Source organism: Trichomycterus rosablanca, chromosome 7 (assembly GCF_030014385.1).
Source record: "Trichomycterus rosablanca isolate fTriRos1 chromosome 7, fTriRos1.hap1, whole genome shotgun sequence".
In the NCBI taxonomy this organism is placed as follows: Eukaryota; Metazoa; Chordata; class Actinopteri; order Siluriformes; family Trichomycteridae; genus Trichomycterus; species Trichomycterus rosablanca.
In genome coordinates, this window is record NC_085994.1 from 1,227,413 (window position 1) to 1,254,722 (window position 27,310).

Genomic DNA, 27,310 nt, shown 5'->3' on the forward strand with positions numbered 1-27,310 from the left:
CACTGGTGGAAGAGGTGCCACGCAGTAACGTGGGTGTCCCTGTACTCTGATTTCTTCTCATCTCCCAAAAATGCAGAAGGTGGAATGGCTGCCACCCTATCCAGCCACTAGGTGTGACTAAGATTATCGAAGGTTGAGTGAGAGATGCCCTGTCATGGGCTGCCACCCTATCCAGGTTGTCTTCCTGCCTTGCGCTGATGTTTCCTGGTGGCACCGGACCATCCGCCACCCTGACCAGGATACCTCAGTTAGTGTATATCACATGGGTGATTTGTGTCCGGAATTTATACAGTAGGTGCTCTAGTTTCCTTAAAAGTGCAGAAGGTGAAGTGGCTGCTCATGCCCCTAAGTGTGCTGCCCTGTGACAGACTGCCGCGAGTCCGCGACCCTGATCAGAATAAAGCACTCAGTAAAAATGCATGAATAGCATAGCTGATAAGTTTGTTATACGAAGTAACATTTGATAAAGAGTGTGGAGTTTGGTATGTTTTCTCTGTGCATCCACGCTTGCGATCAACGTTTCCGAAGGGTGGCACCCGACCCCCGCGACCCTGACCAGGATAGTAAGAATGAGCGAACTAATGGATCGTAGACTGGTGTACATATTCCATTCCCACCATCTCATACTCGGTCTCGCTGTGTTCCAAACACAACCTACACACACACACACACACGCACACACACGCAAGTGCGCGCACACACACACTTGCGCGGAAAGTCGGGGCTCGAACATGGCGCAGTGTGAGAGAGTGTGCACAAGAGTGCACGGGTGTATGAAAGAGTGAAAGAGTGAGCGGGTGAGTGCTGGGTCCCGATATGATGCGGACTTCAGCGCTGTTATGGATGCTGTTCTGGACTTTATTTGCGGCTGGATTTGCGCGGCGCACACCGACGCGCTGCGACAAAACCGATCCGGTAAGTGAAGAGCAGCGAGTTTATTTCTTTAATCAACACGCTTTTAATTCAGCACGATTTTGTTTTGACGCACTTTGACTTGAGGAGACTTTTGTTGATTTTGTTGTGTTGTGTTTAGCGCAATTTCATATGCGCAATTAAGATCCAAGATGAACTTTACTGTAATTTCACTGTACACCAGGTGCAGAGAAAAACGAGATTACGCGCATTGGGTTCATCCTAAAACACCGCAGATTTTAAATAAAGAGCTAATATAAAATATTAATAATAATATATAAAATAGCGCATGTTTAACAGTGTAGAATCAGACTGGAATGAGTGATGCGCTGTATTATGAGCTTTAGTTCTGTTTGCATGCATTAATAATGATTTCCTTTGCAAAAAATCAAAATTTCCATCACAGATCTGCTTCAGTCTTGGTGTGATCAGTCATGAGATACTGTAGTACAGAATCAAGTTGGAATAAGTGATGTGTTATGAACATTAACAAACATATAACTTAATACTTCCACATAGGTGTGTTTAAGTTTGAAAATGAAATTTTGCATCGTATTTAAACGCAAAATCTAAACTTCACCATAATAACTTTGTAGAAGATTGTGTAAACACTGTTTAGAAGAAGTCAAACATTTCCACATGGTAAATAAACACTTATTTTATTGACATTTTATTCATTGCAAGATGTATTAAACAGGCTTAATGCGCTATCGTAATATATCTAAAACCTGAGCCCATGCAATTTAGTCGCAAATAGCTTTTGAGTTTGAGTGCAGTTTTATTTAGTTAAAAATGCAGCACGTTTTAACTTCAGCTGAAATTTCATTCATGTAGTACCATGTAATTTCAACTTAATTTAACTTGCACATGTGTTATCAGATATTCATTCATGAATAATGACAGTAGTCTGTACATTAAGGTGGTTTTCTTTGCAAAAATCAAGATTTTCTCTATAGAGCTGCTTCAGTCTTGGTGTGGTCAGTCATGAAATACTGTAGTACAGAATTAAGTCATGTTTTATGAGCAAACTTATAACTCAGTACCTACACATAAGTGTGTTTAAAGTTTGTGTAAACACCTGCAACGTGCAAACAGACAAAGTCTGAAAATAAGATTTTGGATCGTATTTGAACGCAAAATCCAAACTGCACCACAAGAACATTGTAGAAGATTGTGTAAACACTGTTTAAACTTAGTCAAACATTTCCACATCGGAAATAAACACTTATTTTATTGCCATTTTATTCGTTGCAAGATGTATTATACGGGATTAATGCGCTACCGTAATATATCTGAAATTGGAGCACACGCAATTTAGTCGCGAATAGCTTTTAAGTTTGAGTGCAGTTTTATTTAGTTAAAAATGCAGCACGTTTAACTTAAGCTGACATTTTAGTAATGTAGTACCATGTATTTTCAACTAAATGTACTTGCAAACGTGTTATCAGATATTCATGTATTAATAATGTCAGCAATCTGTACCTTATAAGGTGATTTCCTTTGCAAAAATCAGTATTTCCCTCAGATCTGTTTCAGTCTTGGTGTGATCAGTCATGAGATACTGTAGTACAGAATTAAGTAGGAATGATTAATGTGTTATGAGCATTAACAAACATATAACTCAGTACTTACACATCAGTGTGTTTAAAGTTTGTGTAAACACCTTCAACGTGCAAACAGTCCGTCTAATTCAGATCCAAATGCAAAATCCAAATGCAAAAACTGCACCATAAAATCTGTGTAAAAGACTGTGTGAACACTTTTAAACGGGAACTAGAACCTTAATTTTATTGCTATTTTATTTGTTGCAAAAATATAATCGTAAAGACATATGCGTTATAGTCGCAATGCGCTACCGTAATACCCCTAAAATTTGAGCCCGAGCATTTAGGTGCGAATAGCTTAAGTTTAGCTTTAATTAGCTTAGCATTATAGCGCATTTTCAAGTAGTACCATTTAATTTTAACTAAATACACTTTCAAAAGCTTTATCAGATATTCATTTGAATAACTTTAATTTCAGAGCACTGCTTTTTAAAAGAACGTCTTTAAATCGAGCTCTGTTTTGATGAAGCTAAATGATATAAATGAAGTATAGCCAAGGGCAGTTGTAGCCTAGCGGTTCAGGTACTGGACTAGTAATCGAAAGGGTGCTGGTTCAAGTCCCACCACTGCCAGGTTGTCACTGCTGGGCCCTTGAGCAAGGCACTTAACCCTCAATTGCTTAGACAATATACATTTACAGTACTGTAAGGCTGCTAAATGTAAATGCTGAAAATGTAAATCTAAATAACAGTGAGGTGCTGAGCTCATTAACCCTCATGTTATTTTTGGGGTCCTTGAGACCCTAGAGCCTCTTTAACTCACAAAACATTCTGAGCCCATTTCAGTCCACTTCAGATACTTCATGACTTTCCCAAATGTTATAGTTACTGTAAATAAACAATATTTCATATTACTATTGTGTTCCAAACACCCCCTAATGTATACAGTTCTGTTTGGGATCTCAGTGATTTCAGATAGAATACTTGATTAAAGCCAGGAGATTTTTATATGTTTTAGTTTCTGTCTGGTATTAAAGGTCCAGCTCTTATACACACACGTACACACACAATAAATGTAGACACAACACTGAAGTCTCTGGGACCCCAAAGAACATGACGGTAAAGTCAATGTCCCCAGAACACACGTTCCAAGTGTCTCCTGTGAGCACAAACCCGTTTACTCTGGATCATATCGGTCATTTAATCACTGTAATTTAGTGAATCAATTCCTGATGTTTAAAAAACACCTACACCTACCGAAAGTACCTGGACATACCCGGTCAAATTCCTTTTTTTGTTTATTTTCCAAGTAAAATAAGACATTTTAAACAGGGAACACATTTCTGTACATTTAAAACTACAACATATTTAATATTTTATGTTGTTTGTGTTAAAAGTGGCAAATACATTTAAATTGTGCACTAATTTAGGCTATACTGCATCTTTACGGCTCTTTGTATAAAATCAATCAGTCAAAGCATAGAACATGGGGTCTCGGCCTTTACATGAAATGATTTACATATGATTATTTACTTTTAAATAATGTAATAATTAATTGGGCTAATTGTACGTATTCATTGTGGTAAATTGTTTTTAATGTTTATCTTCTGGGAAATTTGTCATGGTCGACTGATCAATGCAAGCTGAAAACCTTCAGCGATTATGATTCTGTGTATTCTGGCTCATCTCTTGCTCTTAAATAATATCTACAGTTTGAATGATGTGTTTTTACTCAGATTTAGTAAACCTAATCAGGTGATTTTGTTGTTGAATTGCTAAAAACTCTCTTAACAGTGATACTAGGTCTGGGCAGTATGACCAAAAATTTTGATCAGGGTATTTTTTAGGATTCTGATGGTTTCACTGTATGTTTTATTTTGTATGACTGGGAGTTTTTATACATCTGTGGCTGATTCTACTGTCATAAGTACATAGAATATAAACAGTTATAATTTCAGCATGTATATAATGAAGGTTTTGAGGACAGTAAGTTTTGCTCCGCCCCACAAAATGACACAATATATGATGGAATCAGGACGATTGAATCAGTTGCAATATCTGCAGTTTATTGTTTATTTAATATTTAAGTATTATATAATCACCCTCAGCTCTCACTTTAACAAATAAAACCACGTTTAAAAAGTGGACGCTTAAAAAGGTCACTAATAACGTTGGTTTAGTGACTGACCTGAAGTATTTTCACCCTGTAACACAGACCTGGAATCCAGAGTTGTAATTATGGCTCTGAAAGTTTCTCTCTCGACTGTCTATAGAGGAATCGTGTTCTTGCGTATGTGGATCGTTACTGCGTTCATAATGTCGTTGTTTGTAACAGTTGTCCTGATAGATCGTGCAGTATAAAGTGTTTTAGACTGTTCTAAACTGCCCACACGCCTCCTTTCTTTGGCAGGTTCTCCTGGTGCATATGTGGTCTCCCTCTCTTCATCCTTCATCTGTTTTTGTTTATTTATTTTCACCATATTGAGGAAACGTCTCTCATCTGTTAACACGAACTGGCTAACTACTTAATCTGCATGGCACTCCATAGCACTTTTAGTAGTGAACAGTATTATATGATTTGCTGCCTACTGTTACGGTATGGCGGTACATGAAAAATCCATACAGTTTGAGGATTCAAACTCGGCAAACAGAATGTACCGTCATATCGCCCAGCACTAAGCGATACCTTAAAATATATATACCTTTAAAAAAAACTGAATGTTTAAGTGTAAATTCATTGGTTCATTGCAACACCAACAACAAGGAAAATAATAAAACAACCATGAGCAGGAGAAAGATTCATCTGGAAAGCAAACATGATTGTTTTCTGGCATTTCTTAAAGAAGCAGTCTTGGCTCTTTATTTTACAGGATGAATAAGCTTGTTTAATGTCACGCCAGTGCTGTTTTATTAATTTTATAAATGCCTTTTTTTATTTTCCTCGTTAACTTTAATGTTCTGTAAGAATTTTTTAGAAATGAAAGAGTTTGAGAATTAAGGAAAACAATCCAGGGCAGACGGAACGTCTTTATTTGTTATACACCGATCAGCCATAACATTAAAACCACCTCCTTGTTTCTACACTCACTGTTCATTTTATCAGCTCCACTTACCATATAGAAGCACTTTGTAGTTCTACAATTACTGACTGTAGTCCATCTGTTTCTCTGCATGCTTTGTTAGCCCCCTTTCATGCTGTTCTTCAATGGTCAGGACCCCCACAGGACCACCACAGTGCAGGTATTATTTAGGTGGTGGATGATTCTCAGCACTGCAGTGACACTGACATGGTGGTGGTGTGTTAGTGTGTGTTGTTCTGGTATGAGTGGAACAGATACAGCAGTGCTGCTGGAGTTTTTAAATACCGTGTCCACTCACTACCTACCTAGTTGGTCCACCTTGTAGATGTAAAGCCTTCATCAGTGGTCACAGGACGCTGCCCACAGGGCGCTGTTAGCTGGATATTTTTGGTTGGTGGACGATTCTCAGTCCAGCAGTGACAGTGAGGTGTTTAAAAACTCCAGCAGCGTTACTGTGTCTGATCCGCTCATACCAGCACAACACACACTAACACACCACCATCATGTCAGTGTCACTGCAGTGCTGAGAATCATCCACCACCTAAATAATACCTGCTCTGTGGGGGTCCTGACCATTGAAGAACAGCATGAAAGGGGGTAACAAAGTATGCAGAAAAACAGATGGACTACAGTCAGTAATTGTAGAACTACAAAGTGCTTCTATATGGTAAGTGGAGCTGATAAAATGGACAGTAAGTGTAGAAACTAGGAGGTGGTTTTAATGTTATGGCTGACCAGTGTATATACAGATACACGTGTAAAGTACGGTGGACTTCTTTTTTTGCATATCAGGTCAGGGCACAGGGGCAGCAGAGAGGGTTAAGGACCTTGCTCAAGGGCCCAACAGTGGCTGCATGGCTCACTAGGCTGCCACCACTGTTACTATTATACCACTATTATTGGAGTTGTAGTGGGTTCGATTAATTGGGCAAAAGGTAGGAAGAACCCAGGACAGGTCACCAGTCCATCACACACATACACACATACACACACACACACACACACACACACACACACACACACACACACACACATACACACACACACACACACACACACATTCACACAAGCTTTAATTTTAGTTAGGCAATTTTATTCGCCCCAATTCATCTAACTTAGGCAGTTGTAGCCTAGCAGTTAAGGTACAGGACTAGTAATCAAAAGGTCGTTGGTTTAAGCCCCACTACTGCCAGGTTGCTGCTGTTGGGCCCTTGAGCAAGGCCCTTAACCCTCAATTGCTTAGACAGTATACTGTCACTGTACTGTAAGTCACTTTGGATAAAGGCGTCTGATAAATGCCGATAATGTAAATGTGACTAACCTGTCTTTGAGAACATGCAAACTCCCCACAGAAAGGACCCTGTGGGGAATCAAACCCAGGCCCTTCCTGCTGTAACCCCGACCCGGTTACTTCTGAATAACAAATTCATGAATAATTATCCTAACACAAGGAAATGTTTAGTCGAACGATTACAACCATTAGAGATCCTCAGCCAAACGGACGCTCGTGCCAAGTGAAATATTTCCCTTTTATTCTCTCTCTCATGTGACAGTAAAAACTAATGAAGTGAGCGTGAGTGAGTAAGTGAGTGAGCGAGTGAGTACAGTTCCCAGTAGAAAAGCCTCTCTGGTTCCTTTATGAGTAAACGATGTGTCAGAGAAGCTGAAGCTACATACGGGTCAGCTAGCAAAAATCACTTATAAGCTGGCGTGTGTGCAGATTCATGTGGTTTCAGTGTCGGAGCCCCGACTCGGAGTTTGTCAGTGTTGGGAAATGAAGCACAGAAAGGGAAAATCAGATTGTAATTAGTGTCGATATTAATTATAATTATAATCTTTACAAAGTGAGTATTTTACAAGCTTCAGTTTGAAAGAAAAGACATCAATCCCACTGCTAAACACCCATTTTTATTTTCTATTTTATTACATTTTTCCTTTTACACCCTATCTACTCGTAACCAGTTAAGGGCAGTAACAGCTCAGTGGTTAAGGTACTTTATTATTATTATTAATCAGAAGGTTGCCAGTTCTATCTCCACTACCGTTAACACTCAGTTGTTGGAACTGTTTTTCAATTGCTTTATCCTGGTCAGCGTTGCGGTGGGTTTGATTTTACCTGGAAACACTGGGTGCAAAGCAGGAATACGCCCTCTATAGGTGCCAATCCATCACAGGGCTTCAGTCCCCCCCCCCCCCCCCCCTCAGACACAGGCAATAATACGGGCTGGCTGCTAACACTGGTACGTAGATTCAAACCTGTGGTGGGCTTGTATAAAAGACCAACAACTGACTAAATAATTCTAATGTTATAATAATAATAATAAATAATAATAATAACAACAGTAAAAATAACAAGAATAATAATATGTATAACCATAACAATAATAATAGGAATAATAATTATAATAATGTTCTAATGTTGAAATTTTTTTATACACTCTTTATGCCAAAACATAAAAAAAAGTATTATTATTACTACCATTATTATTATTTTTTTTTTAAAATGCATTTTCTCTTTTTTTCTTCCCGATTTTTAGTGCGTCCAGTTTTTTTTACCCAATTGTGAAAAAAAATTGCTTTCTTTCTACTGGTGCTGACCCCCGCCCCTAATTGAGGAGAGCGTGGCTGTCACACCCCCTCCTTCACGTGTGCAGTACTAGACTGCATCTTTTCACCTGCATGAGGCGAGTTCATATGCGATCAGTCTTGTGCATGGAGATTGATCAGCATTATTTGATCAGCATTATTTGATCAACACCCTGATCAGCATTATTTCTCGACTACGATGCAGCACCATCAATCAGGGCGTAATTGCATCAGTTATGAGCTCCCTATCCGGCTCCCTCCCTGTATGAACAACAGCCAAACATTGTTCACATACCTGCCCAGCCCAGCTAGATGGCAGAGCTGAGATTTGATGCGATGTATTCAAAATCCCAGCTCTGGTGTGCTAGCGTGTTTTACCGCTGCGCCTCCTGAGCGGAATATTATTATTATTTTTTATTATTTTTGTTTTGTTGTTGTTGTTATTATTATTACTCTTCTTATTATTAATGTGTAATAATAATAATAATAATAATGATACTTAGTAATTATAAAGAACAGTAGTAATAATAGTATGAATATGAATAATATAACAACAACAACAATATAAATAATAATAACACTAATAATAATAATAATTAAAAAAATCATTTTAAATGTTTTTTGCAAAGACAGTGCATTTAAGAACATTAGTACAGTTTTAGCTTTTTAATTGTATTAATTTAATATATTATATTTATATTTAAGTTTGAGTCAATACATATTTATATAAACACTTAAATAAGGCATCAATCATGTGATATTTGAGTCCAAGTAATGGACTAAGGTTTTTCATCCCTACATTTTATATTACAAAGTGCAGACTCCAATTTAGCTGAAAATTTAGCAGTTAAGTATTAAAGTTCTTGTTCAAAACCAAGACAGTGGAGCTCTTGTAATTATGGGATCTAACCTCACAACCTGCTGCTTCCTATGGTCCACAATGTAAACGATGATACTGAACAATGACGTTTCTTTCCTTCCCTCTAGAGAGCGCTGAACTCTTTCTTATGGACGGTGAAGCGGCTACACCCTCACCCACCCTCGTACCTGTTCGGTACCATCCACGTGCCGTACACCCGCGTGTGGGACTTCGTACCAGAGCGCTCCAAGCGGGCGTTTCAGAGCAGCACCAGCGTTTTCTTCGAGCTCGACCTGACCGACCCCGTGACCATGTCCAAACTGGCCAGCTGCCAGCTTTTACCAAACGGCGAGAGTCTGAGGAGCCTGCTGCCCCGTGAGCTCTACCTCCGCCTGAAGCGCCACCTGGAGTACGTCAGGCACATGATGCCCGCCTGGGTGAGGGCAGAGCAGAGGTTCCACGCCGACTACCTGTTTAAGGCTATCGCGGGTGACTGGGAGAGGAAGCGGCCCGTGTGGGTGATGCTGATGGTGAACTCGCTGACCGAGTGGGACGTTCGGGGCCGAGGAGCGCCCGTGCTCGATCTGTTCCTCGCCCGTGAGGCCGAGCGCATGGGTAAGAAGACCGGGGCTGTTGAGAACGTGGAGGAACAGTGTCGCCCGCTGAACGGACTCAACTTCTCTCAGGTCAGAGCTCGTCTGATTGTGTGTGTGTTGGTGCTGTGACATAGTCAAGGTCCAAAAATAATACACAACACCATAACACTACTACCTGTTCTTACTTTAAAGTGTTATACACGATGTGGCCTTAGGTATATGGACACCTCTCCTCAGGTTTCACTTCCTCTCTCCGCTTAGATATATCCAATCGTGTCTACTACTGATATTCGAACCTGGATCCCAGCTATGGTGGACTAGTGTAATAGACTGTGCTTCCAACTTGTTGTGCCCTGCCCTCGACCCTTTTAAACAGGCTTGGGATGAACTGGAATGTCGATTTTGACATTAATGCCTAAACTTGTGACTGAATATGCACATGTCCCCATAGACTCACTTTAAAATAGAAGAGTGGAGGCAGTTATAGCTGCAAAAAGAGCAGCAACTCCTTATTAATGCATTTGGATTTGGTCAGGTGTCTACATACAAGTGCTGTTAAAATCCTGAAATTGTTTTCAGTGGACCAGCTCAGTTCTCCACACTTGCAGCCACGACAGGCTCAACTCTGTGAATTCCTGACTGCGTCCAGACCATTTCCTATGTTTTACGTAGCGTTTTGATGTTTGGTCTGCATGACGTTTCTGTCGCTGCTGTTTCTTGTTCGCTTCCAATAAAACGAACTGTTGAGTTTTTGTCTAACCGTAATTTGGTGCATCGTCCTGTTTGAAGAGCCCAAACCCGTCAGGATAAATGCATGAATATATGAGTTTTTATTCATATCCAGCCCTACCCCACCTTCATATTAATCACATTAGCATCTGCTGATGAACGTGGGCTGGACAGTTGTGATTGTTTTGATTTCACGTCCGTGTCGGTGTGTGGAGAGAACTGTTGATAAAAACCGAAACCCTGATTTATTATCTCCTGACACACGAGCGGAGGACAGGACCATAGTAGACGTCAGACGGGGTTTTGCCGCGGTTCGCCGCTGAGTGGATTGATAGATCTGGGTTGAGATGAACGATGAGCGGAGCGGAAGAATCGTGTGACCCGGCGGGCCGCGGCCGGTGTACTGTAACCATGGGCTGAAAGACGGACCCGATAACCTAATTACGTGATGACATTAGCATGAGGAGGATCTGGCTTTAATTTCTCAGTACGCAGGACCTATATTAAGCACTGAACTCAGATCAGCTGAAGATATGAAATACACCGGGGTCTGTTTCACATCTCGGTGGGGTCCTCGTCCGGGGAGTCGCTCTGCAGATCGAGAAATCCGTCCAGCTTGTGATTAAAGGCCGCTGTGCCCCAAAATAAATGCATTTTATTCACGTAGCAGATGGTAAAAATGTGGCTGAATTATTGGAACATTTTATTCTTTCTTTAATGTTAATTGTAGGATTTTTTAAAAAGAAATATGACAAGATCTCTGTTTGGCTAAAATCCCCTTCCAGTACACCCAAAATATGTGGGCATTTGTTGCTTTTTTACCTTGGTCACCCACTATTTATACCCATACACACATTTCTGTCAAGTCACACACTGAATTGGTTTAAGTTCCAATGAATTTGTTGTTTTCTGGCATGGGCTTGATTAATAGAGCGGCCCAATAGCATCATGCCCACCTGCCATGCCATGACACAGAAGTGCAGATACCTCACATCATCAGTTCCTTTAACGTGCAGTCTCTGTGCCTCATTAAGCTCTAATTCGTAGCAGCCGCAGCAGACCTTTAAATCACGGTATTGTTGGTTAGCTCTCCGTTGGCTCGTCCTGGATGTGGATGCTGTAGGTGCTGCCTGTTTTACTAAGTTCCCTGCCTTTGTTAATTTTTTGGAGAGCTCTGGTTGTCACTCTGTGGTGGATTGAGTAGCTGGCACTGGTTGCGATGCGGCTTCATCTCTGTTATCTGTACTTTCCTGTAATTGTTTTTCTGTCTGGTCTTGTGTTTTGCTGAGAGCTTTATTGATGAATCTCCTGTTGGACAAACGCATGTTTGTTTCCTGTTTCCTGACGTTCCTGTCAAGCAGCTGCCACGTGAGGTCCATTTTGGAGGTGGACACTGTAGGTATTCGAGTGGTGGATCGAGTAGCTGGCACTGGTCGCGGTTCTGTCTCAGTTATCTGTACTTTCCTGTTCCTGTGGGGCAAACGCACAGCCGACTTTATTTATTATTTCTTTCTTTCTTTTCGTGGCTTCTTAAGTATCCTGGAATTGGGTTTATTCTGATAATTTTGTAGATGGCAGGCTTGACCTGGCGCCTCCTTGTGAGCGGTCCCCTGCCCCTTTTTTACTATGGGGTCCACATAGTACCTACAGTGTATCACAAAAGTGAGTACACCCCTCACATTTCTGCAAATATTTCATTATATCTTTTCATGGGACAACACTATAGACATGAAACTTGGATATAACTTAGAGTAGTCAGTGTACAGCTTGTATAGCAGTGTAGATTTACTGTCTTCTGAAAATAACTCAACACACAGCCATTAATGTCTAAATGGCTGGCAACATAAGTGAGTACACCCCACAGTGAACATGTCCAAATTGTGCCCAAATGTGTCGTTGTCCCTCCCTGGTGTCATGTGTCAAGGTCCCAGGTGTAAATGGGGAGCAGGGCTGTTAAATTTGGTGTTTTGGGTACAATTCTCTCATACTGGCCACTGGATATTCAACATGGCACCTCATGGCAAAGAACTCTCTGAGGATGTAAGAAATAGAATTGTTGCTCTCCACAAAGATGGCCTGGGCTATAAGAAGATTGCTAACACCCTGAAACTGAGCTACAGCATGGTGGCCAAGGTCATACAGCGGTTTTCCAGGACAGGTTCCACTCGGAACAGGCTTCGCCAGGGTCGACCAAAGAAGTTGAGTCCACGTGTTCGGCGTCATATCCAGAGGTTGGCTTTAAAAAATAGACACATGAGTGCTGCCAGCATTGCTGCAGAGGTTGAAGACGTGGGAGGTCAGCCTGTCAGTGCTCAGACCATACGCCGCACACTGCATCAACTCGGTCTGCATGGTCGTCATCCCAGAAGGAAGCTGACGCACAAGAAAGCCCGCAAACAGTTTGCTGAAGACAAGCAGTCCAAGAACATGGATTACTGGAATGCCCTGTGGTCTGACGAGACCAAGATAAACTCGTTTGGCTCAGATGGTGTCCAGCATGTGTGGCGGCGCCCTGGTGAGAAGTACCAAGACAACTGTATCTTGCCTACAGTCAAGCATGGTGGTGGTAGCATCATGGTCTTGGGCTGCATGAGTGTTGCTGGCACTGGGGAGCTGCAGTTCATTGAGGGAAACATGAATTCCAACATGTACAGTGACATTCTGAAACAGAGCATGATCCCCTCCCTTCGAAAACTGGGCCTCGTGGCAGTTTTCCAACAGGATAACGACCCCAAACACAACCTCCAAGATGACAACTGCCTTGCTGAGGAAGCTGAAGGTAAAGGTGATGGACTAAACCCAATTGAGCACCTGTGGCGCATCCTCAAGTGGAAGGTGGAGGAGTTCAAGGTGTCTAACATCCACCAGCTCCGTGATGTCATCATGGAGGAGTGGAAGAGGATTCCAGTAGCAACCTGTGCAGCTCTGGTGAATTCCATGCCCAGGAGGGTTAAGGCAGTGCTGGATAATAATGGTGGTCACACAAAATATTGACACTTTGGGCACAATTTGGACATGTTCACTGTGGGGTGTACTCACTTATGTTGCCAGCCATTTAGACATGAATGGCTGTGTGTTGAGTTATTTTCAGAAGACAGTAAATCTACACTGCTATACAAGTTGTACACTGACTACTCTAAGTTATATCCAAGTTTTAGTTCTATAGTGTTGTCCCATGAAAAGATATAATACAATATTTGCAGAAATGTGAGGGGTGTACTCACTTTTGTGATACACTGTATATGGTCGAGTTCAAGACTTTGAGAAGGCTGTTGCAAAAGCTTAAATGTAGTTTTGGTTTGTGTTTTGGTCTGTCTGTTCCCTTTATAGCCGCTGCCTTTGTTCTTTTTTTGAGAGCTTGGGTTGTCACTCTGTGGTGGATGGAGTAGCTGGCACTGGTTGTGATGCAGTTCTGTCTCTTTTATCTACACTTTCCTGTGTTTCTATCTGGTCTTGCGTTTTGCTGCAATGCTCCAGTTCCACTGGCAGCAAAACAGCCCCAGATCATAAAACTACCTCCACCATGTCACCCTGCATGGCAGTAGGTACATTGTTGTTAGGTTTCACTGCTGCACTTTCTTTTCTCCGAACACAGTACAAGATGACACAAGGCTTTCTGTTTATAATGTTAACAGCAGACCACAGTCTCAGGTATGTTGTAATCAATGCAGTCAAACTATCTCTGTTTATACGGGCACAGAGAAGTCAATGATAAGAAATCAGGAGGTCATGTGACTTCTTATGTTACAGAATTATAAAATAAAATGACGTGTGTAGATTTCGGACCGAGCAGATTTTTGGTAAACACAACACATGTAAACGTCCCCTACATGTCTGTGTAAACTTCTATTACCTGTGTGCTCCTCTTGCTTGGTAACGTACCCACATACCCACCGCCACGCCGCCACTGCAACTCTATCTGTGAGTCGGATGCAGTAGGTGACAAGCAGCGAGACGCCGGTCGTAATTTGAGACCCTGCAAGGGCCACGAGGGCTCTCGGCTTTCACACACACTCCTAACTATGCTGTCAAACAAGTGGTGTGAGGGATTGTGGGAAATGTAGTTCTGACTCAGGGAGACAGCTTTGATTGCACGCCAGTCAATCTTGTTCCCGGACCATTTCAATCATGACAGAAACGCTGGTACTAGGACCCAAGTACCCTGGAGAGGGAGCCAATCCATTACATTAACTTTTAAATGCTGCATTCTGATTGGTCAGATATTAATTGTTAATTAATATTCCTGAACAGTACGGCTCTGATGTGAAACTCTGAAGTATTGCCTGGTGTTATATTGATCGCAGTTATACGGTAATGTGCTTATTCCACTAAGTTACACATTTATTGCTGCCAAAACACTTTATTTGTAATGGAGCTCCGAGCTTGAGCAGTGAATTCTCTGATAGAGCTACATGCCTGTAAGTAATACTCATTAAAAGAGCTGACTGTTAACAGCTTACAGTTATGACTGAATACAGTTCAAGCCATTGTGGGTTAAGGGCCTTGCTCGGGGGCCCAACAGTAGCAACTTGGTAGTGACGGGGCTTGAGCAGGCAACATTCTGATTACTAGGCCAGTACTTCAACTGCTGAGCTACCACTGCCCTATCACAATCACTCTCAGAATAAGTTCAGAATAAAAATTAATAACTATAAAAATAATAATAATAATAACAGTAATAATAATGAATAATAATAATAATAACAGTAATAAATAGTAAAAATAATGAAAAAATAATTATAATAATAATAAAAAAAATAATAATAATAACAGTAATAATAATAATAATAAATACATTAATAATAATAATAAAATTATAATAAAAAAAAATAAAAAAATAATAATAATAATAATAATAACAATACAAACAATAACACTAATAACAAAATAATAACAAATAATAATAATAATACAAATAATAATAACAGTAACAAACACAACAACAATAATATTTCCAAACATAATAATAATAATAATAATAATAATAATAATAATAATAATAATAATAATAACAAACATAAGATAAGATTATTTTATTGATCCCCATGGGGGAAATTCAAGTGTTACAGCAGCTCCAGTACAGTGTAAGTACAGTAAATACAGTAAATAAAATAGAGCAGAATAAAATAAAAAATAAGGAAATTATAAAAATAAAAAAAATTAACTATGCTATGCAATTACTAGTGTATAATAGTAGTCTTCGAGTCACTGGTCCCGATGGACACTGTACAGGCACCTCAATATTGCTGCAGCAGTGACCCCTGTTGACTGGTTGGGACGTGAGCAGTGCTGGACCGTCCGGTGCTTGGTCAGTACATGTGGCTGTTGATGGGGTTAAAGAAGTGGAGATGAGCGGGTTGAGTTTAAACACAGATCCACGACTGCCACGTTTCCATCCTGACATGTCTGTCTTCGTCCCCCGACATTTTGGACAGTTTCACCCAGACCGGATTAGCAGGAACGTTCAGCTAGTTGTCTAATCCAGGGACCTTTGTCATGTCTGCTGTGGAGGACTTAATAAGCACGTCGGCGCTCCACCCCACTTCATTTTGTGTTTGTTTGGATGAACTGTGAGCTAGCGGTGCACATTTAACCGGCGAAATTAAAGAGGACCCGACCTTCTCCTGCCCGTAAATATTTACATTCCCGAGCCGTCTCGCAACGGACGGGGAGACGGAGATGGAGGGAACGGCGGCCGCCTCACTGCTGTCTGAATAATCGCTCGGCTTCTGGTATCCAGCTACTAGCTGAGGAAGATCGTCCGGCCCGGAGGAGAATCCGAAAATACAATTCAGCTTTGAAAAAGTATCTAAGCGCTTGAGAGGTTCGTAGAAAATTATTTATAGTGTTTATTAAAATACAGAACAAGTCCAGTTCTCTTTCATCTTGGATCAAAATTGAAATAAAAATGATCTAAACGATCTTAGTGGTGCAAAAAAAACACACAAAGTACACCAAGAGAACTGTACAGGCCTGAATGCTTGACCACACAAAGTCGAATTAATTAATCAGGTCTGGTCAGTCTCCTTTTGGATCAATGTGGCACAGTGGTAGGATGGCAGGAGTTATAGATACCTGTATGTACCAGTATTGCATAACTGGCAGTGTTTAATGGGGGGTCCCGGGGCCCTTATGCTCTGGGGGCCCAACACAGACCAGCTTTAAGTCTCCTATTTTGGCCTGCAAAGAAAGCACAAAGAGCACTTTTCTACTGTCATGGTTCGTCCAAAATTAGTGCCTGACCACACAAATGCTCTTCGGACTAAATGGGCACAAATTCTTACAGACACAGTCCACACTCTTGCTACCAGGTGTATAAAATATATAAAACTAACTAAAACTAAAGGGAGGCCATCGAACCCCATTAAACAGCTTTGGGATGAACTGGAATGCTAACTGAGAGCCAATCAACACACACTAGTCCAAAATTACTTCTAACTTGACATCTACAAGCCTTCATTATGAAGGGCTAACACGTGCTTCCTCTTCTTTTGAGTTCTGTGTAACACATCAGGGTCTCCAGCAGAGGAAGGGGAACCGGCTACGACTAAACTGGGAGGAAAAGAAAATTAACACACTTCTTGGACTGGTGTCCACATACTTTTGGAATGTTCTCTCATGTATAAAACAGCAGTACGAGCAAACGTTCCTGGAGTTCATCAGGTTTGATGGAAATCTAAAACCCCGTCCGCGTCCACATCCATCACTCACGTCTCCGCCGGTACGCGAGCCTTTGATGGTATCGTCTCTACCTTCACCGGAGAATGACCAGATAGCAGCAGCAGTGCATTATGGGTACCTGATCAAACGCTGAAAGGTTTAGTCTGGGGTTAGTAAAAGGTTCGGGGGCTTTGTTTTACATCAGCGCGACTTATCTGCTCTTATAGGAGGGTTCAGCACTGACCTCTGACTGACCTCTGTTTTAATATCATCTTAATCCTCCGGTCGAGTGCTCTATACACATACAGAATACCGTACACACTATACACACCACTGTACACACCACCATACACACCACCGTACACACCACCGTACACACCACCGAACACTATACACACCACCGTACACACCATACACACCATCGTAGACGCTGTTCCACGTACGCTGTGATAAAAGTGTGTACAGCAAATCCGGTCTGTTTTATTCCCCCACCAGGCCAATCATGTCCATGTAGAAGCCTAGCTGGCCAACAGCACAATGAGATTCGAACCCCTGCACACTTCAGTGCTGTGCCACCCAATAATCTTTTAGTCTTGGTTAAAAAAACAGTCCCAAATTACCATCTCAGTCAGTTCCAGTGATTCCTAATTCCAAGTTATAATAGTTCTAAAGTCCTGATCAGGAAACTGGTGCGTTCCAGTTACCCCTGCCGCTGGAGACCCCGATGGTGTACGAGGAGGGTTTATTCGCCTGACACGCCCTCCCTCTGACTTTGGTGGTGAGGTCGGTCTCGCTCACGGAGAGTCACGCACTGATCTCCACGTTCCTCCACTTCTGTACAGGCGCCTCTGGCTACTAACCAGAGTCCCTACACAGCATTGTGACAACGCCCACTTTTTAATCCCTTCTTTTCCCACCCAGCAGACTAGCGGCTGATTTTGTCTGCTGCTGGCAAAGACGATCATGCCCTCTAGGGGGCGCCGAGCCGACCAGTAGCAAAACTGAGATTTTTTAAACGTACCCATCAGAAGGCGCCCGGGTGGCACTTCGGGATTTTCCGCTACCACACCAGAGCTAAGATTCTGAACACCCCGGTTTGAATCTCAGCTCTGCTACCGGTCAGCTGAGTGCCATCTAGTGCCATCGAGTCTGCTGGGTGGGTAAAGAATGGATGCCCTGATGTTTACGTAACATGATGATGTCACAGGACATCCCGAATGAAGGGATTCGACCCGCTGACGTTCCCTTAAAGCTGAGATCACGTGAACACAGGACGGCTTCATCTCCTACTGTAGATCATATTTTATTTCACTGCGGGGCCTCGGCCGGCCCCCGGTCAAACCCTGGACCCCAGCGGCAGCGGGCGAGCGTAATTTACTGCCGCTAGGCTGGAAAAACGTTTACAGCTTCGTGAAGTTTATAAACCTTGTCATACGGGGTGAACGGGGCTCCCCGAACTCCCTAAAAAACCTAAAAAACGCTCCTCCTTAAATCTCCGGCACTTTCCTCTGACAGCCACCGTGCAGGAAGTTAATGAGCTCTCCAAATTATGTGGAATAAACGAGAGCATAAATTTGTACCCCCCCCCTCGTTCCATTCCCTCTGAACCTGAGTGGAGTCCAGACCGTTCATCAATAAAACTATAAAATCGTAATACCGGGGCGTAGCTGTATTAGGGGCGGGGTTATACGGGTTATACAGGTTATTTGGGTTATACGGTTATACGGGTTGCGGTGGGTCCCGGGAGCCCCGTAGCCGATGTGACCGGGGTCTCATTTTGCTCCATTTCAGATTAAGCTGAATTTTAGCGCCGTATCGGGTGTCTGTAGAATTCTAACAGCCAGTAATGGTCAAATTTATCACAGAGACGGTGGTACAGCATACATACAGTTTTACACATAGTCCTGTCAGGGTTGCCAGATACCTTTCATAAATCCCACCCAAAAGCAGCCCAACGTATTTGCTCTTCACCGCTCCACAAATACGAGCATAATGTCGTATATTATTTCTGTTGAAGTCTATATATCATCTATAAAGATGTGTCCATTTAAAATAAATCATCTGTAACCTGGTAATGGCACCGAATATTCCATCTGCATTCTTATCACCTGGCACAATTTTTGCATATTGGTCACCCCAAATGACACACCCTGTAAAACACAGGGTGCGTCTTTGATATCTCTCTGTACGGAGTCTCATTATTTATTTATTTATTTATTACTTATTTATTTATTTATTACTTATTTATTAGTAATTAATTTTTTTATTACTTATTTATTTGTTATTAATTAATTAATTAAAAAAGACTTAACTAGTGTCTTTATTATTTATTATTTATTTATTATTTACTTTTTCATTTGTTACTTATTAATTTATTAATTTATTGTTTATTTATTAGTAATTGATAAATCTTTTCATTACTTATTTATTTATTTATTTATTTATTATTAATTAATTAATTAAATTAATAAATTAAATGAATTATTTATTATTTATTTATTCATTTGTTACTAATTGATTTATTATTTATTAATGTATTATTTATTTACTAATTTGTTATTAATTAATTAATTATTTGTATTACTTATTTATTTATTATTCATTAATTAATTTAAAAAGATTTAACTGGTGTTTTTATTTATTTATTATTTATTTATTTATTTATTTATTATCTTATTATTTCTTTCTTTATTATTTTTTAGTAAATTAATTAATTCATAATTTATTTATTTATTAACTATTTATTCATTAATTAAATAATAGTTAATTAATATTAGAATTAGTTTATTAATTAATTTGTAAAAAAAAGTAATTGCCCCCTGGGGTAACTGAGCCAGACTTGATTTCATCCCTGTTGAATATTTAATAAGGTTGGATCATAATACTGAAACAGGACCTAAAACTTGTTAGATCCACTCTTGTACCTACACTAAATAGTTTGCCGGAGGCCCCATCCCAAAAACAAGCAGTTAGAGTATTAAAGCAATAAGCCACGAGAGGCCTTGCATTACTGTGATTTTAGCACGGGGATGTCGTTTTTGGCACGACGTGAAGCGGAGAGCCTAAAACTTCTTTCCCCGTGCTAAAATCATAACAGTAATGCACGGTCTCGAGTGGCTTATTGCTTTTATAAAACGGCGGTCAACATAAAATATAATAAATACAACAATGTTTAATTCATAAATGTATTTATTGTGTATAAACTTACAATAAAGCATTCTTCCGCGATGCAAAATAGTTCGATTAACAGTGTTGCTAGGCAACATGAGGGCGAAAATAACATTAATTTTCTCTATTCAGTGGCGAATTAATATGGAATGATGTGAGGTGGTCCTAGGTGTGCGTTTATCGGGGATTTTACAACGGCTTCGAACGCGGCTCAGCCAATCAGATTTTAGGACCGGAATTTTTGCTTGTTCAGTTTAAAGACGACTGCATTTTCATTAGATTGGCAGGACGCTGATCGATCAGTCGATGTTCCGATTCATCTCAGAGCTGCTAAGTGGGGCTGAGCTCAGGGCTCTGTGCCGGATGCTGGGGGTTTTCTTCATGTCTTTATAGAGCTCAATCATGCTGGAACAGGGAAGGACCTTCCCTAAACTGTTGCTGTGAAGTCAGAATCATGTAATTTCCTTTATATCAGTGATTTATTACACGTTAGCGACTGTGGTGGCTGAAACACATGAATTCTGTTAGCACAGCCACACTGAAAGGGTTTAAACGTAACAGCAAACACACGGCGGCGTTTACAGAGCAAACGAGTCGAGAAATGAAATTTACTCTGAGATTCCAGTCCAGCAGGAGCCGCGTTACCGTAGCAGAGCACCGAGCGCAAACATTACTGTACAGACAGAGACAGACCTGGTGACCCGCCCTGCTCCCCCACTACCTAGCTGATCAGATGATTCAGTAGAGTAAGACATGGACTCATAATCTGATTATTTAGACGCTTCACTTTTACATCACCGCGGTTTTAGTTTACTATGTTTACTAACACAGTTAGCCGTTCAACCTGCTAGCACACCAGCTAACATCTCCCTCCGTGTCCCGAAAACACAGAGGGGTTAAACATTCCCTGAAGCCCCAATTTGCAAGTAAACAAAAATAAATAAAATAAATCAGTGCTGAGGAGGCGTCGGACGCTCCCTCGTTATTCGGTCAGGTCATCACTCAGAATTAAGGCGCCTCAGTAGGAGCATTTTAAGGGATCTAAGAATTTAGACACGCCCTCTTCCCAAAGTGGACAGAGCCTATGCAACGTCTCCTAAGTCTATCCGGGCTTGGGACCTGCACCTAGAGTGCACTGACAAGCACACCTCACATTGGCTAGGGTGTTTCGGGCCATAATCATGTCCATGCAGGAGCCTGATTGGCTGATGGCACAGCTGAGATTCGAACCCTGGATCACAGATCCCTGCAGTAGTAGTGGCTACCGTATTTCAGTAGTGGGCTGCGCCACCCGAGCGCCCTCTAGGGTGAACGTGTGATTGTGTAGATTAATATGTTAACAATAAATGCTGGTGTGTGTGTAGCCAAAAGTATATGGACACCCGACCATAAGTACGTATACTTTTGTATACGTACAAAAGCCAGACGAGTTTGGTACGATACACTCAGCAGCGTTGGCATGTTGGAGGGCACGTATCAGTACAGTTGTGTACGTTCTGCTTTTATTATAAATATAAATTTGTTGGTGCGCTGGTGCTAAATTCCAGACCGCGCTGGATGTTTGATGTGTGTTTATTTCTGGTTGCTGAGGAAACACGGTGAAGAAAAGAGGAACGCCAATAAAGTCATCTCCACAGCGAGAGAGCGAGGGACGATCCGCCCGCTCTGTTTACCTTGGCGCTGGAAGGCCGTGTGTAAGCACATGGTGTAATTGGTTTCTGATGCCCTCGTCAGCTCGGTGCCAGACCACCTGCCAACCGGAGAAGAATGAACGGCACACAGAGAGGCTTGTAGAGCGAGCGGAGGAAGGAACGTGGAAAGGAAAGACTAAACCCGTAACATTTACCTTCATGTCGAACATTTACACAACACCTCCGCTGCCAACCTAAATGCCCGCGCCAACCCACAAGATCTGTCTCAGCTTCTTAGCCGACGATCCCTAAAATGTCCCGAAACGTCTCTTAAGTGGCGTCGGGAGGAACAGCGACGTTACAATGTGGTAAATGCTTTACCGTCCCAACTTATTCTGGAACGCGTTCCAGGCCGTAAATGCAGGAATGGATGTTTATTAACATATAAAACAATAACTCAATGACTCTCACTATACTAACCCCTAACCATGAAACCCTAACCCCAACCCTAACCCTAACCCTACTCTTACCCAACCCTAACCCTACTCTAACCCTAACCCCACCCTAACCCTAATCTCATCCCTAACCACTAACCCAACCCCATCCCTAACCCTACCCCATTTATTACCCTAACCCTACTCTAACCATAACCCTAATTCTAACCTCCATCCCTAATCCCATCCCTATTCCTATTCTTAACCAAATCCCTAAGCCCCAACCCTATCCCTAAGTCCTAACCCCAACCTTAATCCTATCCCTACTTGAACCCTAACCCCAACCCTACTCTAACCCCAACCCTAGTTTAACCCTAACCCCAACCCTTACCCCAATCCTAATCTAACTCTAACCTGATTCGTAACTGCTGCTTCTGCTGCTGTTTGTTCTCTTGATTTTAGTTGTAATGGAGGGAAGACAGGTAAACAACGTTACAGTGGTGATGCTAGGACCCCCTCGCTCTCTGGCCGCTTGTTTCACAGGTTTGTTGGTTCCAGATCAGTAAGATTACGGAACCTGAAGTGCACTGATTCTTCCGGCCTGTGATTCTGCAGAGGAAAAGCGCAGAACCGTTCCAGATTTTGGAACCAGAACCAGCGCAAAATAATAAAAATGATGTAACCAAAATGTCAAGCAGACGTCCAAACAAGTGCACGCCGGCTGCCGTTTCATAACCCAAAAAACATGCACCAGCACTCGTCTCAGACGGAGCACCGAACCCACGGCCGACACATTTTTGGCACCGACGGAGGCGAACCGATCCGAAGCTGCAGCCTGGACGCTTTGATCTGACGATCGGCTCCGTGTTACCCGACACGCCATCAAACATCCTGCAGCGAAGACGGACGTCATTTATTCAAGTCCAAAACAAAAGAACAAATTTAAGCTTTCAAACAAACATTTCCTGTTCGATTTAATAAAGGATTTTAGTTCACGGACCGTTCAGCAACACGTGTGTGCAAAATGTGAGCAGATAAATAAAAGCGTCCGGGGTTCCCGAGCAGTACGGGGGGCTGTTCAGGCACATCCGTTTACGTTTACGGCATTTAGAGGAGCTCTTATCCAGAGCGACTTACAGAGGAGCTTCCACAGTAAACATTTCATTACTCCAGTTCAAATAGAGACCAGACCAGGGATACAAATCTGCTCAAACCCTGTTAGAACCAAAGGCGCATTCACATGAGAACCAGTAAAACTTGGAGCCTCGGCACAAACTCCAGCTTTGTAAAACCTGATCAGCGTGTGAATCTGATCTGAATCTGCATCAGTGTGGAATAAGCGTCAGATCCAGGGTTCCAGCTCCACATGTATCTGTGTTTATCTGGATTTTCCTCCCTGTTTCACTTTTAAACTTGTGTTACAGCTCCAGCTTCTGAGAAATGGTGAGAATCAGAATCAGCTTCTCCCAGAGTCTAAAACGCTTCTGGTTCAGAATAAAGCTTAACGTGGTTTAATGTAGTAAAAGAAGGAGACAGGAGCACTAAACTTCTCTTCATTATTACTGCTCATAAGTTCCTCCACTAATCACATTCCTCACTCGCTGTTTTACTACAGTAAGTCACGCTAAGTTTTGTTTCTACGTTTTGAGTCGCTTTTACCGCCTTTTATCAAACAGTTTGTTTATTGGAGGAGCTTTGAAAAGGTCAGCAAACAGCAAACAGGGTCAAAGTTTAATCAGGCTCGTGGGTTGCGTGGTGCAGAGCGAGGTTTATGGGGTCTGTGTGAAAACTTGGCTCACATTTCCCATCATCCTACCCTCCCGAGAAGAGGGCGTGTCTAAATTCTTAGCTCCTTTAAAATGCTCCTTCTGAGGCGCCTTAATTCTGAGTGATGATCTGACTGAATAACGAGGGAGCGTCTGACGCCTCCTCAGCGCTGAAGGCAATCCCAGCATTCAGTGCGGCATGACTTTTCTCACCAATGACAAACATGGCGGACGAATCAATGCGGAGCAACCAACAGAGTTCTTTCACATGTAAATAAATTCTCATTGTTGTTTAATCTGTATAAAGGTGTAATTATACGAGTGTTGTTTATTTGTAAATTGGGGCATCAGGGACAGTTTAAGCGTTTTCGGTACACGGAGGGAGACGTTAGCTTGCGTGCTAGCGGGTTGAATGGCTAACTGTGTTAGCTTAGTAAGCTAAAACTGTTGTGATGTAATCGGTGTATCTCTGTCTAAGTAGAGCGTCTGAATAATCTGCCTTATGAGTTCAGGTCTTATTAGAATCCTCTCTACTGAGGCAGCTGATCAGGAGGGCATCAGGTATCTAAGAATTTAGACATGCCTTCTTCTCGGGAGTGTAGGATGACGAAAATGCGTCTGTGTAGAGATCACTAGGTTTTCAGTCAAGTCAAGTTGCCCTCTGTCCGTCAAAAATAACCAAGTCCACGCCTAATGCACAGAAGTACAGGGAACGTTCGACCTCAGTTCCAAAACATACATGCATTAAATATGTTACGTGGCCTCTGCTGGAGACATGTTAAGAATCGTGTCCTTCTGCGCTGCTGTTTTGGCTTGCAAAGGGAGGCATAGATGATTGATGTGTCTGCTCCTGAGCCTTTGCTCCAGGTGGAAGTTCTTCAATATGTCATGGTTCCCCCTCTCAGACTTGCCATTCTGTTTTTCTCACAGGAAACAGCGCCACCAGCCGGTGCAACAGCGGTTTTGTCAGGCTGCAGCATGTGAACACTAGGGATGTAACGATTCACCACAAGACAGTTAATAACCGATTCAAAAATTCCACGATTCAAATTGATTTGACATGTAAAATGAATCAATATTCACTTTAAACAGCAGAGGGCGCTGGCACCATACACCTTGCCTGGTTGACGTCACTGGTGCTATACGCCTGGTTGCCAAATTCGGGGTTTTTCAGCCAAATTGGGCTTTATTCAAAATTGTTTTGCATAGTTCGTACCTACCGCAGAAATAAAAGGGCATTCATTATTTAGATAAATAAAAGATTATCACAAATACAGTATTTTATTTTCTTTATTTAAGAGAAGTAATAAACTTTTTCATAATTTGTCTTCAATTTTTAGTTTAAAAAATCGGGAAAAAATTGTATCGTGAACCCAGTATCAAGAATCGCATCACATCGTGGGTAGAGTGTATCGTTACATCCTTAGTGAACGCAGTTGAATAATTACAGGTGTGGTCAAAACAGCCCTGTTTATATGGACACAGAGAAGTGTTCAGCTTTAGTGCATTATTTGATGTTTTGGAATTCCAAACTCCAGGAAAATGTGTCACGTTTCTTACAGACACGTAAAATGCTCGTTTATAAAGCGCTTTCAGATCTTCCCTTATTACGACCATCAGTTTAGCCACGCCGCTTTCCAGCCTCCGTCTCTCGCCAAAACCGTAAAAACTCAGAACAACCGACTTCAAAAAGGAGTAGATCAGTACAGACGACGGTGAATTCTCTCCCGGCTGAGTCAGCTGAGCTACTGAGGAGGAAAAAGAGCCGAAAACCAACTCGATTAAATAAAGGATCTCTGCACGATCAGGGTGGAGGTGAGAGCCAGACCGACCCGCCAAGCTCAAACCGCTGAACCATAACGTACAGCCAACATTTTACAGCTCATGAAGTCCTCATGAACCCTGAGTCTGAAACGCTGCAGCCAATCGGAGTTTCATCCTGGTGAGGGTTGCGGTGGGTCTGGCACAGGGCGGAAGGTGCACCAATCCACCCTCTGGTAAACACATTAGAGAGCTTTACGAATGTCTTCATATCACAGATTCTCCCACAAGATGGCTCGGTGGGTAGCACTGTCTCCTCCCGGCAAGAAGGGGCTGAGTTCGATTCCCAAATGATGCAGTCTGGGTCCTTTCTGTCTGTTTGGGTTTCCTCCGGGAGTGCCGGTTTCCTCCCACTGTCCAAAGACCAAAGATACTTAAAGTGTGTGTGCCTTGTCCGGGGTGTTTCCTACCGTTCGCCTGGTGAATCGTACCCATCCACTGTGACCCTGACCAGGTTAAAGCAGCGGTAAAACAAACAATGAATGAATGATTCCAAGATTCTGCTTAGATATGGTCAGGCTTCTCCATGGTCATGACTGGAACAGCCTAGCTATTGTGAGGTGCACTTGTCAGTGCGCTCTCAATGCAGGTCCCAAACCCGGATAGTAATAGAAGGGTAGGAATAGGAGGATAGGAATAGGAGGGTAGGAATATAAGGGTAGGAATAGGAGGGTAAGAATAGGAGGGTAAGAATAGAAGGGTAGGAATAGGAGGGTAGGAATAGAAGGGTAGGAATACGAGGGTAGGAATAGAAGGGTAGGAATAGGAGGGTAGGAATACGAGGGTAGGAATAGAAGGGTAGGAATACGAGGGTAGGAATAGAAGGGTAGGAATAGGAGGGTAGGAATACGAGGATAGGAATAGAAGGGTAGGAATAGAAGGGTAGGAATAGAAGGGTAAGAATAGGAGGGTAGGAATAGAAGGGTAGGAATAGGAGGGTAGGAATAGAAGGGTAGGAATTGGAGGGTGGGAAGAGAGGGTAGGAATAGAAGGGTAGGAATAGGAGGGTAGGAATAGAAGGGTAGGAATAGGAGGGTAGGAATAGAAGGGTAGGAATACGAGGGTAGGAATTGGAGGGTGGGAAGAGAGGGTAGGAATAGAAGGGTAGGAATAGAAGGGTAGGAATAGGAGGGTAGGAATAGGAGGGTAGGAATAGGAGGTGTGGGGGACCAAATCGGATGGCATTCCTTTGAAAGGCGTTTTTCTGCCCTTCCCTACATTAAGACACGACAAAGCGACTGTCCGTCGTTTATTTACAGTCAGAGCGGCGATTTCTGGTGACAGTAGGCGGGGCTAACGTGAAGTGGGTGGAGTCTACGCCACAAAAAAGTCGAGCAATGTCAAACTTTATGCAAATGAGTACTGAAGCGATGTAGCGATAACCAATAGGAATCGAGCATTAAGCGGAGTGGTACGAGCTTTATCTCCGCCACCATGAGGCACTACACTCCGTTTTTGGTTTCTAGATAATCGTTCCTACTAGACACAAAGAGAACCTCGCCGTCCACAGATTAGAACAAACGTG

The 27,310-nt window shown here is 42.1% G+C and overlaps 1 protein-coding gene across 1 annotated transcript in view; it reads left to right on the forward strand.

Moving 5' to 3' along the window:
* Positions 1 to 816: 816 nt before the first annotated feature.
* The window catches only part of trabd2b (TraB domain containing 2B), a 41,619-nt gene continuing 15,125 nt past the window's right edge, over positions 817 to 27,310 (forward strand). The window contains exons 1-2 of the mRNA XM_062998815.1: positions 817 to 915; positions 9,109 to 9,666. Coding sequence (XP_062854885.1) covers positions 817 to 915; positions 9,109 to 9,666 — 657 coding nt within the window. The remainder of the gene's footprint in view (positions 916 to 9,108; positions 9,667 to 27,310) is intronic.